Genomic DNA, 15296 nt, shown 5'->3' on the forward strand with positions numbered 1-15296 from the left:
GTGTACTCCTACAAATACAGTTTGTAAAAAAAAAAATAGGCAGTAAAAAAATTCGTTTTTTTTACAGAAATTAATAATTTATTCAGCAAACAGTTTTGATGTTTATAATATAAGATGTTTATAATATAAAAAATATATATAACCAAATAAATGCTGTTTTTTTCTATTCATCAAAGAATCTTGAAAAATGCATTACAGTTTCTACAAAAATATTAAACAGAACAAGTGTTTACTTTTCACATTAATAATATGTGACCCTGGACCACAAAACCAAAATATTGAGAAAATCACCTTTAAAGTTGTCCAAATTAAGTTCTTAGCAATGCATACTACTAATCAAAAATGAAGTTTTGATATATTTATGGTAGGAAATTTACAAAATATCTTCATGGAACATGGTTTTTACTTAATATCCTAATGATTTTTGGCATAAAAGAAAAATGTATCATTTTGACCCATACAATGTGTTTTTGGCTATTGCTACAAATATATCCCAGCGACTTAAGTCTGGTTTTGTGGTCCAGGGTCACATATGTTTCTTAAGCACCAAATCAGCATATTAGAATGATTTTTGAAAGATTATGTGACACTGAAGCCTGGAGTAATGATGCTAAAAATTCAGCCATGCCTTTGAAGGAATTCATTTCATTTTAAAATTTTACATAGAATATAGCTTTTTTAAATTCTAATAATATTTCACAATATTACTGTATTTTTGTTCAAATGCATAAAATATTTCTTTTTAAAACCTTAAAAAAAATTACCAACACCAAACTTTAAACAACAGTGCAAGCATAAAAAAATATACAGTATATCACACACAAATATTGGTTAAAATAGTAAATATTTTTTCAATTCTTAAATGAAATATTATAATGAATAATATTAAATATTATTTATATTAAATTAAAATTAATCATGTTTTTATCAGTTACATTAAGTTAGCCTCACTTGCCATTTTCAATTGAATTTTTTGCTTAGCAGCTGAACGCAGTGCATTCTGGGATGACCTTCTTCATATGTGATGCTGGCCAAAATTAGGTATCATGATTACACCATCCACCTTTTGGAACAGCCTTCGTGTGTGATGCCTTATGTGTTGTCTAGGCAAACAAGACTAGGTTATGGAAGAGAATACGTAACGTATTCCATGGTCACAGGATTGTTATGAACTATCGTTGACACTTAGAAATGCTTAGAGATGACGGGTGAGAGATATGAGCCTTATGTAATGGGGCTGATTGGGAGAATGCGATGACATAAGCATACATAGTGAGTGGGAGGTTTTAAACCCCCGTGGTAAAAACACTGAGCGCAGCAGTGGGAACAGGTACAGCGGAGAGGTCATGCACACGCCACGCACAGTTCCGCATGGGTGAGCGACATTAATGCTAATAGATCCCCATACAAGTATTTAACCTTGACAGTCTGCAAAACAAGAGCCACAGCATCACATATCAGCGCCTAGCCAGCACAATGAAAGAGTGACACTGGAATGTTAATGGCTCACTTGAGGATAGCATTAGCCTGTTTTTTTTCTGTGTCCCTGCACTCTATAAACGTCATTCAAGAGGGCAGACGTCTGATATTTGTGCAGTGTTACATTACTGGGCTACAGTTTCCATCCATTCGGTGAACTTTAGCCTTGAAAGCAGGAGGTTGGGGTTGGCAGTCAAGCACACACACGCTGGAACAGCTATAGTGCTTCGGCCTGAGAAAAGGAATTCATGCAGAACAAAAGGCCATACCTGTAACTCCACTTAAAACTGATATGACCATATAAAGCAGAACTCATGACCAGTGAGCTCTATTACATAACTCCAATGAAACCAGAGCTCCTCTAAACTCTTCTAGATTCCTCTGTCTTTTGTCAAGGGTCCTTAGTGACATCATGCAGGAAACCGTACAGTGAGGACTCAGTTTTTGTGCATATTCCACAGGTGATAGTGTACATTTTAGCTCTGTTTTTTGTTTCAGTATAATGTCTCTGTGCACCAGTAGGATGTTGTGCTGCTGCCTCCACCAAGCTAGGTCGTTCGCTATCCAGAACTGAATGCAGAATGCCTTTCAAATTCCAATTGAATTCCTGAATTTGAATTAAGATAACAAACAGAACACCATCCTGACAATCATTTGAAATACCATTCGGTTTATCATTGTTCTTAAAGCATTTTAGTTCAATGCATTTTATAATAAAATATATTTTTTGTTTAAAAAATTTAATTTAAAACATTTTATAATAATTATCATTAATTTTAAATAAACATTCAGAGTCGAGGTGTTTTTGCCTTCATGATGAGTTTATGGTGGATTCGACTAAATATATGGTATAGGCACTGAGCACTATTGTAGCTGTAGTTTGTATTGCTGGTTTTAATATTTATTTTACGTCATTAATTATGTAATTAATTTTTATAATAATATTATTAATTATATAAATTGTATGTTTTCCATTTGCTGTTTGATTCTTTTTATTCATTGTTTAGAACTTTAGTCTAAAATTAATAAATAAATAAATTAAATTAATTAATTAACATGGCGTCATAACACAAATCCATATGAATCGAATGTATTTATCCAAGTCTTATGAAGAGATATGATCAATTTATATGATTTAAGTAATTTGAGTAAATAATGAAAGAATGTTCATTTTTGAGTGAACTATCCTTTTAATTTAATTTAAATAAATACATTTAAATGCATGTAAATGCATGTTTTTGTCCTCAGTATATGATGTGTTTTCGACTATAAATATAGTGGAGAGCACAGTGAGTTTTATTATTGCTGATTTTAGTGTTTATTGTATGTCGCTAATGCAGATTTTTATATTTGATTTTTTTTAAATAATAAATTAAAATCAAATCAAATGTGGTTTTAGTTGTAACTGCAAAGGCTGTGACTCAAACCTTTATCACACACCTCTTGCAATTCGAACACTGCATGCACTGCAAACAGTATATCTGAAGGATAAATCTCACTCTGTCTCTCTGCAGGCTGGATATCACTCCCCTGTCGCAGACAACATTTCTCCATGTTTGCCATGCTAATAACTCAAGTGGCAGCTCATAAGTGAGGCACTATGTGAATCATGTCTAGGTTTGCGTGTGTGACATTTCCGAAGTGGAGATCAATTGTATTGATGCAGGGTGAGCTCAAGGGAGAGATGCAGAAAAGTCTATGACGAATAGTCATGACGTACCGCCGGGTGACGTGGGTAATTCTGTCAGTAAATGCCACTGCAATAGCAATATGAAAAACCATACAACAGCTCCTAGTATGTAGTACATAATGGGAAGAAAATGCCAATAAAATAAAAGCGACAGTTAAAAGGATCGTTCAACCATTAATGACAATTCTGTCATCATTCACTCATCCTTGTCGTGACAAAAATACAAAAGAAGATATTTGGTATGTGTATGTAGAGTTTTGGTTCCATTCTAAAATTTTACAGTTATTTTATTATTATTAAAGAAATAGTTCACCTAAAAATATTATAATATATAAAAATATTAAAATATTCATCATTTACTCTCATGTCATGAAAAAATGACAAAAGAATATATTGTAAAAATGATGGTAACCAAACAGTTTTGTTTCCCATTAACTTCCATTTTACAATGGAAGTCAATGGTTGCTGAGACTGTTTGGTAGTTGTTCACCCAAAACTGAAATTATTTACTCACCCTCATTTTGTGACATGACAAAAGAAGATATTTTTAAAAACGTTGGTAACCAGACAGTTTTGGTTCCCACTGACTTTCATTACTTGTTTGGTTCTGTTGTACAATCGAAGTCGATAAGAACTGAACATTTTTGATTACCAGCAATCTTCAAAATATCTTTTTTTGTATTTTGCAGAAGAGAGGAAGTCATACAGGTGAGGGATGGGATGAGGTTGAGTAAATGATTTGAATTTTCATTTTTGGGTGCACTGTCTCTTTAACTTGACAAGAAAGTAGCTTAAAGAAAATTTGGTTGTCAAAACAAAATAATTAGAAAGGAAGACAGTTGGTTTTAGTCTTGACATAAGAGTTATGCCACATAATTCACATTGCATCAGCTCTCCGCGTGGGCTCCAGACTGCCTAATTTTGTAAAATCTGTAAGATTGCTTTCCTATTCTTAGGGCGCTAATAACGCCATATGTCTTTAAATAGACCCTATGCATCACCTGGGCCTTTCATGGGGTTAATATAATCACAGCCTTTTAAATTGATTCAGTGGCTCAGATGCACAAGCAGCGCCTCTTCCAGAGGTGCCAAACACAATCAAACATTTTGACAGCGCTGCGAATTACACCTGAAGGCAACGGCACGGTGCTGATGCTCCTTTGGAACAATTTGACCTCCCTTGATCAATCAGCAAAGTGGGGGCAGTCGACAGCGGTCTGCAACCAGGCGAGAGGGGAGAGCGGGAGAAACGAGAATAGCAACAGTCTATTCTGTCTCGCTGTCATCTGTCATTAAGCTTCGTGAATCTGGAGCATTCCATTGCTCTCCGGATGTTTGCCAAATCCAATCAGGGATGCTGAAGGGATTGCAGGGTCACAGGGGGCTACGGACAAGCAACAGCCGGCTATGGGGGAGAATGTTTAAAACGCAATCATCTCATACACATGAGTGAAATATAAGGTTAGAAATATAATAATTCCTGCTAAGATGATGCAGATGACATTATGGCATCAACTATAATACCATCCGTGCTTTTTCAGCAAGCCCTTGTGGTTTCAGGAGCTTAGTTTTACATGTGTGTATTTTTATCTAAATAATAAATATACACAGTACACACTAGGCGTGGCACGATACATGTATTCGTACCGAACCGTCACGGTACGGACATCTCGGTTCGGTGCACGAGGCCTTACGACGAATACAGGCAATTCACCCCCAATCCAGAAGGGGGCGCCCGCAGTAATGCAACGCTGTTTGATAACCGCCAGCAGAAGAACAGCGAATGCCATGAGCTGCACACTTGTAAACAAAGCCTACTAGACAGTGACCATGTGCTGATTCTGAACGCGTCTCTCACATAGACTGACAAAGAGTATACTTAAAAGGCTTGCGCACTCAACTGTTTGCGAAATGGGGCTTTGTGCTCGTGTATCCTACCTCTCTCATTCGTCACAAATCCAAATATTCCATAATATTTCCATATTTGTGATGTAACGTATCTAAATACTAAACTATTATTTATTATGTAAATTATAGCCTTTGTACTTCAGTCGCGTTCCAATGGTGACACAGAGGCGGGCGCGCTAATGTTTGGCCCACTGTATTTTATTTTGATAAAGTACCAACTGCGCTGTCAAGTTAGCAATGCTGGAACTGATGTGTGTGTGCATGCGCGCGATCACTTCAACTGTTTCCTTATACCAGCAGAATCAACTTTAAACACTTATTGTCTTATTAATAATCACTGTATAAACGTCTGCTTTTATTTGTGTACAGTCACAATGAAAACAAAACAGATTGTATATATATAACATGTAATAATATTTATTTTCACATCTAGATGGAATTTTTTTTTATTTACACTACTGTCTGTTCAAAATAAATGAAAAGAAACTGAGCATAGTAGATTTTTTTTTTTCCCTGTTCTACCGAAATCGTATCGAATCATGACCCCCGAACCGGAAACCGAAATTTTGGATTAATCTTTTGACAGCACTAATGTATATAAGGTGGGATATTGCACTGTTAATAACTGATAAACGGGGCAATCCGTTTGTGTATTTTATGTGCTGATTCATGCATTTATCCAGATTAACTCAATAGAGAACATTTGTTTATCAAACTAATTAAAGATCATGTATGTTACATTTTTGTCTCCAGACTGGGACTAAAATGGTCGCAAATGTGACAAAAAAAAAGTGTCTCAACAATTTGAAATTGGCAACAGTCGAGAAAGCTTGAGATTTGTCTATGAGCACCCAGTTCTTTTTAATGACTCAGTAAAGATTCACTGCTGAAGAAGCCATTTGAATCACACTCTCTGTCAGTGAATCATTTAGAGTTCAAATGACTCCCTAACTGAACCACAACACATTTCTTGGTTATATCTGATTCTAAATGAACTGGGAACTGTTAATGTGATGTGTATTGTGTACTTTTGTATAAAGTAAGCAAGTTTGGGAGAGTTTATTTAATGACTAGTTTTCTATGGAATCAATGTAAGTCAAATACTCCACTTTATAAGTAAGGGAAAAAATTAATTCAAGTTAAAGTGCAGTTTAGCATCGCAGCCTTCCTGGCTTCATCAACATAACTTATACATAAATGGGCCAGTGGGTCCCATTACACCCATTAATGTAAAACTGTCCCCTTCCAATCGGAGACGGATTTAACTAATCAGACAGCTTCTGCATCCCACGACCATGTGCTCTGTAATCAATTCTAGAGGAAGGAGAGAAGATCTTTATCAAGAGTAAACAGTTAAGCAAAAAGCCATTAATGCTAGTTGGCCAGTACAGGAGATGCAATCATGCTCTGTTAATCGGTTAATATTTCATGGCATTTGTAGGGGAAATAGTCAAACATTCAGAGCAGTATTATCAGCACAATTAGCTGCCTAATTAAGCATATGTTCCCTCTTTTATGATGGGGTTTTGCTCTGTAATAGACACTGGGATTCAGCTTTTAGTTGATGTTCACAAAGCAATGTATTATTTTTGAATTCCTGTTATGTGGCTAAATAACTGCTGACGGCTACATTTGTATGACTTGCGGCAAAATTGTTGTGGACTGCCATGATATTATTTGAACAATTTTATTAATAAATACCGGAATAAGAAAAAAAAGAGAGACTATGCTGGTGCAGAAAATATACATAATATTTAATAAAATTTAATTCATACAATAGTTGATGTTTGTTTTTTTCAATGTTACATCAATATGCAATTATGGCTGTTTACTCAAAGCATTAATTCATTCAGGAATGATACAAGTGAGTCATTGAATCATTCATTCAGCCAATTCGTAATAAAACACTAATATATTCAGGAATGGTATTATTGTGTATTGCTGGGTGACATGCAATGATTCTGCAGTGGCTTTGTTTGTTTTACTGTTTTGATACTTAATTCATTTTTAATTAGGACCAGGACTGGTACATCATCAAAATAAATAGCTGTATGACACCCACAGTGTGATAGTGTTACTGAAACTCTAGTCGGGCTACAGTGTAATCTAACTTTTAGCAAAAGCACTGAAGCCACACAACCTTGCCCCAAACCAAACTAACAGTGTGGTACAACAAAGTCTCTCATTATGGATCACTGAATTCACCTTAAAAACAATAACTTTCAACACCGTTACTTGTTACATAAGGAAATTAACCACATGAGTCATGCCAAGTCAGGTGCAATGTGTGTGTTCGCATTAGTGGAGTCGTTCATGAGTAAAAGACTGAGCACTTGTTCTGTTTCACGAGGAACCCTTCTGGAGCCTGTGACTCAATGGAGCGAGTCATGGACCACCTTTTACTCAGCCCTTCTATCAGATGATCTAGTCTGTCTGAGAGTAGCTGTCAGGACAGATTAGTGTAATAACTGTGCATGTGCCTGTGTGTTCTGATTTCTTTTTCTATGTGTGTGTGATGCAGGTCAGAGGGGCAGACAGACCTGGCAGAGCTCAGCATATCACATGATCGATGTACTTAAAATGTTCGAAGAAGGTCTGGGCTAAATTTTCAGCTGGAGGTCAAATATTCAGTAACTTCTGCATTGCTGTTCCTAGTGCTATAACATTTAGGAGACATAAGCTTAAAGTCAGCATGAAATGGAAATTAATCTAATTTCTAAATGCATTCTTTGACCTTTGATTCTAAATGCATTCTTCATATTTTTTGACCTTGTAATTTTTAATTAAAATGTTGTAACTCAATCTTCTGGTGAAATGACAGACTTCTCTATGTTGATGCATACTAGTATGCATAAACTCCGCCCCTTTCTTTAAATCGACTACATGCTCACATTCAGATCTGCCTTCATCCAATGAATAACCGATCAATAGAACCAAATCCCAGCCCAATATTTTTTTCAACAATGTTTTTTGGATGTACATCATGACATGGGAGAGATGATCTGTCACTACTTCCGGTACATTGCCACTTTAAAAACTAGCTAAATGCTTGATGATAAATCTTTAAAGGTGTAGTTCATCAAAAAAGGAAAATTCTGTCATCATGTTGGTCAGAATTTGTTTTCATTAAAATAACCTTGAAACAGCTTCTCATTACATTATATTATCAGACATGCAGCCCTGTGGTGCTTTGAGAAATTAAGATACTGAACTGAACCTATGGGAATAAATACAGTAATTCATGAGTTTCACCTGCATTTTGTCAATATGTTGCCATAGGTCATCATATGCAAATAAATAAATAAAAAAACAGCAACAAAACCACAAATAGGCTTTCACATGAGGAAGTGAAAGATACTCCCTTGCCTCTAGGTGTAAACTCACTCCTAGAGTGTTTGCAAATGAAAAGAAAGCAGTGTCGATGAGAGCTGAATTTCACACCTGAAGTGGCCTACATGGATAATTGGGTTGGAGAGCCCTAATTCACAATCATGTAATGCAGGTCAAGGGAATTGCTTTTCCACTGGAGCATTCTAGCATACCTACCAATCAAACTGCTTTTGTTCCTATGTGTCCATGATGTTTTTGCTGTGATAAAAATCTTTTCTTGCTTTTTGACTCTTTAGCTCAACCAATGGTGTGCATATGTAAACTGAATAATGGCAGAAAGAGTGGTTGAAATGTTTTATAATCCTGTTGGAAAACAATCATCATTTTGCCATTCCATTTGGTTCCACTATTGAACTACCAATACACTTTTTTAAAAGTGTTTTTTAAATGAAGTACCGGTGAGACAATATGTGAGTAATTTAATTTCAATTTACCTTGCCCTCAAGGTCTTCAAATACTGATTGGTCCACGTTGCAGGCGAAGAGGGACGTGGGGAGATCATTGAAGTCGGTGATTTGTTGGAAACTGTCTCCCAGTGAGGACTCTCCCATTGTGGACTGCAGGACTACCAGCTCTTCCCCTCCTAGGAGGTAAACCCGCTGGAGGAATGGAACGCTTCTCATGTTGGCAAATAAATGCTCTCCCTTCATGGCTGTAAGTGGTACACAACATCAAAAGTGGAGAAAAATGTTTTCTAATATCAGCAATTGCTTTCAGGCTACATTTGACACTTTTGCAGTTCCAAAATCGTGCTCCAAAAATGCCAAAAAAAAAGCACTGTTGAGTGTAAAAAATGTATTTCCATATGAATTTCTGTACTATATTTTAAGTTTTATGAAGCCACAAGACATCTTCAGACCAGTATACTGTAAGCCATTACTGACTGATAATCAAACAAACACCAGGTTGAAAAATAGCCGAAATTAAATTTTTGGGTGAACAATTCATTTAACAGCATTTAAAGGGATAGTTCACCAAAACTCATAAGACTTTAGTTAATCTTTTAAACACAAATTAAGTTATTTATAATGGACCCCTAAGAGTTTTCTTTTGTTCCATTGAAACCAGGTAACCAAAACTTAGATGATCCGAAAAAGCTATAAAGACATCATAAAACTCATCCATATGAATCAAGTGCTTTAGTTCAGGTCTTTTGAAGAGATACAATCTTTATGTGATGAAAAGATTTAAAGGGATAGTTCACCCAAAAATTAATATTCTGTTATTAATTACTAACCCTCATGTCACTTCAAACCCATAAGACCTTCATTTTCGGAACACAAATGAAGATTTTTTTTATGAAATCCGTGGGCTTTCTAACCCTGCATAGACAGCAAGGCTACCACATGACATAGTCCATGTGACATCAGTGGTTCAACCTCAATTTTATGAAGCTACGGGAATACTTTTTGTGTGCAAAGAATACAAAAATAACGACTTTATTCAACAATTTCTTCTCTTTTGTGTCAGTCTTCGACACAGAAGAGTACCAAAACGTGTGAGGGTGCATTCCTCTGGTTGCAAACAAGGCACAGTGCATCCGGGTTCTACGTCAGAATGCTGGCTTGTTGAATTGTTGAATAAAGCCGTTATTTTTGTTTTCTTTGCCGAATGAATGTCTTACTAGTTTGGAACTACATGAGGATGAGTAATTAATGACAGAATTTTCATTTTTGGGTGAACTATCCCTTGAATTTAGGCTTTTCATGTCATACACCCAGACAGCATGGGAAACAGGAATAGAAAACAATTCTAATTCTAATTCACTAAAAGAATAATGAATATCATTCACAAGATCTTCTTTGTCATTATACAAACCAATAGATGAAAACACAAACAAATACAGTCAATATATACTCTTAGTATACGTGTGTGTGTGTGTGTGTGTGTGTGTGTGTGTGTGTGTTTGTATATATATATATATATATATATACACATACATACATATACACATGTTGTATCACAAACAAGACATTTATGACCTTATGAGAGGTCACAGCAAGAGCTGTTTGGAGCATTTTCACTGTACACAGCAAAAGCTCGTCCTCATGACAGGTGACACAGAACTGGAACTGTTACCTCCCAGAACCCTACCGAGCAGATGTTACCCCTGGCCCCGATAACTAATGCTCCGCCAAAAGATTAGGTTATGGGCTTATAGCAGAGCTGGTCTCTTGTCAGCCCACACAAACAACAACGGCAAGTGGGGAACAGCTTGCACCCATTTCCATAGAGCTTTTCCACATGCCCTTTCTTCCAGTGATCCACCCTGACAAGCTTGGTCCGCAGGCAAAGCCAGCACTGTCACCAGTGTCACACGCACTGTTAAATCTCCCACAGCTATTTTGGGATCAATAGCCCATCACCAGCCACACATACATGCTCTCCAACACACATGCATGCTCTCACTTTCACTCAAGGCTATAGATAGAGGCTGAAGCTGTCTGGTTCAGTCTTGCCCTGTGTAAACGTGGCTAAAAATAGAATGAGGACTAATGAAATGCAGAGATTGTGATGCACTTGATTAAAATGAAGACTTCCAGACAGGGATCCATTTCATTTACAATATCACAATGACCCTGTTATGAGATAAGGATGTGCATAAACTATACATGAGCACAGAAGTGCTCAGCTTTATTTACAGAGATTTACAGTGTCTTGGAATTGGAATTGGTCTGCACCAAAAAGCATAGGCCTACTGTTTATCTAAAGCTATAGAGGCCATTGACATGTTTGCTTGCTGGCATGAACAAGTTCACTAAACAAGGGAAATATATGGATCCTAATTCACTAAAAGAATAATCAATATCATTCACCACATTGTCTTTGTAGCTATACAAACTAAAGGGTGAGAACAGTAACATTAAACACAGACAAATTCAGTTAATAAGCATTCTTAAATATTGTTTATCCATATTATTATTATTATTAATTATTATTATTATAAAATAGGGAAAACTACTAAAAATATGTTCAAGTGCTCATGTTCTGTTGATATTGACTTTACTCTGACCCTAATGTTATTTTCTGATATGTATTTTTGTATGTATGTATGCGTGTATGTGTATATATATATATACACACACACAAACACATATAATCAAAACACTTAAATTATAATATAATTATTATGCTATATTATTCCTGTCAAATAATATATTTTTCATCAAATTCTTTTTTAGCCTAATTAAAACCCATTTGAAAGATATTCTTTGGCAAATTTGGCATGTTTTTTTTTTATATGACTGTTGTTTCTGTATGCATGGGGTCAAACCAAAAATTACATTCTAAAAAAAATCCAATAAACAAATATAAACACACAACTGAGTGTGCACACTAAACAGAACATGTTGTTTTATTAAAGTTTTATTTTTATTAAAACGTCCCTGGGGGCTCTAAGTACCAAATAGATCATGAGGGTTAAAAAAAACTCAAGTTCTTAGATTTATTGCTTTTAAAAATTATTTATAATGGAAATGCTCTTACAGTTTATATTACAGTGTACATGACCTTATTTGTTGCAATCTGAAATGCCACTGTGTACAAATAAGGGCTATTTAAAGCTAAATTATTCAGTATTGCATAATATCGAATTGTATTCTACTCTTTCAGTGCATAAAGGGCAAAATGAAAAGGGTAAGTGTCAATCACAGTCTACTGCAACCTGTTTGCTGCATCCTCCTTTGAGTCATCACTGGAGGAGCGGTCCCTCTGTCGTCATCACCTGACATTCACTTCCCTTCTCTTTGCAATAAGGGTTTAGATTCGTCATTTCTCTCAGGCTGAGGACTAATACGATAAAGCCTTATGGCAAACATGCCACATCAACCTGTTTGAGCAACTGTCAATACATTACAATACTGGCAGCGGCTGTCAAGGTCAAGGAGTGCACTTCAGAACCTAGGCGAACTATTACAAATTCAATAGCGTCATCAAACGGCTTGCTTGCTCTTTTTAGTCTCGTGCGGATGATTATTATAGCACATCTGTCTACCAATACAGACTTTCCAACTTCTTCGTCCTCCTTAAACTCTTGAGTAAAAGTCATTTGTTTAAAAGTGACATGCAGGATCTAAACAATGCAGAAATACATGGACCACTAATATATATAACCAACTATATATATAGAATAGTATGTAGTATAGAATATTAAATAATTTCTGCATTCATTTGACTCTCTCTCGCTTTCCTTCTCTCTGTGCATTATTAAAGCAGCAACACCTGTCAAAGCCCTGCTGTACAAATGCAGGATGATCTAATGGAGGTTTTTCGGTACCTGTGCGGGATGTGGCAGTCCGGTGTGCGTATCTTCTGCGCGGTGGCGTTGTCTCCCTCTCTTGTCTTTGTGAATCAAACTCGCATTCCAGCTGCGATTCACTAATCTCCTGACGTTACTGCAGACAGCTTGATTCACCAATGACCGCCTCCCGGTATTCAAATGATGTTTGCTCAGCCCAAGCGCAGGGGGGATTCATGGACCAATAGCGTTCTCCTAAAAGCGAATATGCAAATTTGGCGGAGTTACGTCAGCGCTTTCGCCAGCACTTGGATGTTGCGGTGCTGTGACACGTTCAGCAGGTTGTTTTTAGTAAATGTGGTGCAGGGCAAAGCAGAGATTTTCTATCGAACTGATGTCTGTCAGACTCCAAAGCTCTTGCAGCACGAGTTGAATGAGTTGATGTAAAGCATATAAATGCGATAGAACAGGAAGTGTTTATGCGTATATTAAAAGCTTATAATAAAAGGAAACCATGCTGAAAGAAACTGGTTTGCTGGTCTCCCAGTCTGGTCAAACTGCTCTGTTTTCTGGATTGGGGTACTTTTCAGCTGAAGACTATTTTGGCCAGGCTAGTAAACCAGCTTTTAAGACCTGCAAACTTTTTTTTTTTTTTTTCAACAGAGGTTCCTTTTATATATTGTTATTATTTAGCAGTCAGATCTTTACATAATGTAATGCCTAAAATCTAGGGGAAAGCTCAGTTATGTTACTGAATTTGAGTGTGTGTGTGCATGTGTATGTGGTTTATGAGGACACAAATTTGTATAATGACATGGGTATGACAGAGGTATTACAATATGAAGGTGGTTTATGAGGACACTGCCTATGTCCCCGTAATTCAAAAGGCTTAAAAAACATACTAAATGATGTTTTTTTTTAATCTAAAAATGCACAAAGTCTCCTGTGAGGGCTAAGTTTAGGTGTAGGGTTGGTGTAGGGCAATAGCACACACAGTTTGTTCAGTATAAAAACCATTACGCCTATGGAGAGTCCCCATAAACCACAAAAACCAGCATGTGTGTGTGTGTGTGTGTGTGTGTGTGTATGTATGCAGTGTTGGGAGTAACTAGTTACATGTAACGGAATTACGTAATTTAATTACAAAATAAATGTAATTGTAATCAGTTACAGTTACTGAGAAAAAAAAACTGTAATTAAATTACTTGTGAAAATGTTAAGAATTACAAAGGGGGTTACATCTAAATTGTATTCACACGCACTCACATACAGATTTAATAGATTTCCTTCATAAATTGCAGTGACTGCTCTAAAATATGAGACGTCATTGTTTCAGGAGTTTAGGACACAGAATAGGACACATGCTTATTCAATAACTAGTTGGATTATTGTATTTGCTTTATTTTTTAAGATTAACTAGTTTTTTTTTCTAAAGTACTGTTAGATGCCAGTGTTTCCTGACGTAACTATGCAAATATTTGATTTCAAAAACTGTATCATAGCTATTAAACTATTTTTTTGTTATGGTTTTCAATCTGTATTTAACCTCAGAATGAACTCAAAGTCAGTCTGATTTTGTGGTGGCTGTGCTTTAAAATTAAATTATTATCATTTTAATGCAAGTGATGAAGGATTTCGAAAATCTGACAGTGTTGAGTAACATTAGAAATTTAGAAACGTAATCAAATGTAATCAGTTACATTACTTTATTAAAGTAATTGAAAAGTTACACTACTTATTACATTTTAAATAATCTGTAATCTTCCCAATATGTAGTTGTTTTTTGGTGTTTAGCTTAGTGTTATGTTAAAATCATTATTATACTCTTATACCTTTTGTCCTTTAATATTTTTAATTGTTTTTAGCTTTATTTTTGTTTTAGCTTGTTTTTGTTTAAGTTTTGAAATTTTGTGTATTTGTCATTTTTTTTATTTCTTTATTTTTTAAAAATGTGTATATATAGTATTTATAACATTTTAGCTTTTAGTTTTGGATCTGTTTTAATACTGATTGCTTCTGTTGTCCTCATTTGTAAGTGGCTTTGGATAAAAGCCTCTGCTAAATGACTAAATAAATAATATATATATATATATATATTCAAATCACATATATCATCATCATACATATGAACCTCATTATGTGACAATTGAAGTTTCTGTGTAAAAATATAAGGGGTTCACAGGATAACAATCATTTCTGAGATGCAAAAAGGTTTATGTGTGTCTGTGTGTGTATTATTATTTGTGTCAATGTTAAATGATATGAAGGAACAGTGTTGTTTCATTTTGTTGAACATTAACGTTTCATTTTGTTACGTCACTCCACTTTTGAGTCTAGTATCCATGTTTAACATTGGCCTTCTGCTAAACATCTCTGGAATGTTGTGCTTGAGGAGTCTTTGATTTCGCAAAGTAGGCCATGTTCCTGGATCCAACATCCTAGATGATCCTAGAAAAACATTCCTATCCAGTCCAATTTTAAGGTTAAGCTATTTGTTTGACAGGAATTTTGTTCTAAGACCAACAAAAGATGATGTCTGCTTGGCAAAATCACACCATGTTTAAGTAAATCTAAATATAAAGAAGGAAACTT

General features: G+C 35.5%; 1 protein-coding gene across 1 annotated transcript in view; it reads right to left on the reverse strand.

The window, feature by feature from the left end:
- The window catches only part of LOC306844363 (calcipressin-2-like), a 66677-nt gene extending 53798 nt beyond the window's left edge, over positions 1-12879 (reverse strand). The window contains exons 1-2 of the mRNA XM_079376441.1: positions 12744-12879; positions 8902-9119 (exon numbers count right to left, since the gene is read on the reverse strand). Coding sequence (XP_079232567.1) covers positions 8902-9117 — 216 coding nt within the window. The 5' untranslated portion in view covers positions 9118-9119; positions 12744-12879. The remainder of the gene's footprint in view (positions 1-8901; positions 9120-12743) is intronic.
- Positions 12880-15296: the final 2417 nt, after the last annotated feature.

The sequence above is a fragment of the Barbus barbus genome (genome assembly GCF_936440315.1).
Source record: "Barbus barbus genome assembly, chromosome: 24".
Classification (NCBI taxonomy): domain Eukaryota; kingdom Metazoa; phylum Chordata; class Actinopteri; order Cypriniformes; family Cyprinidae; genus Barbus; species Barbus barbus.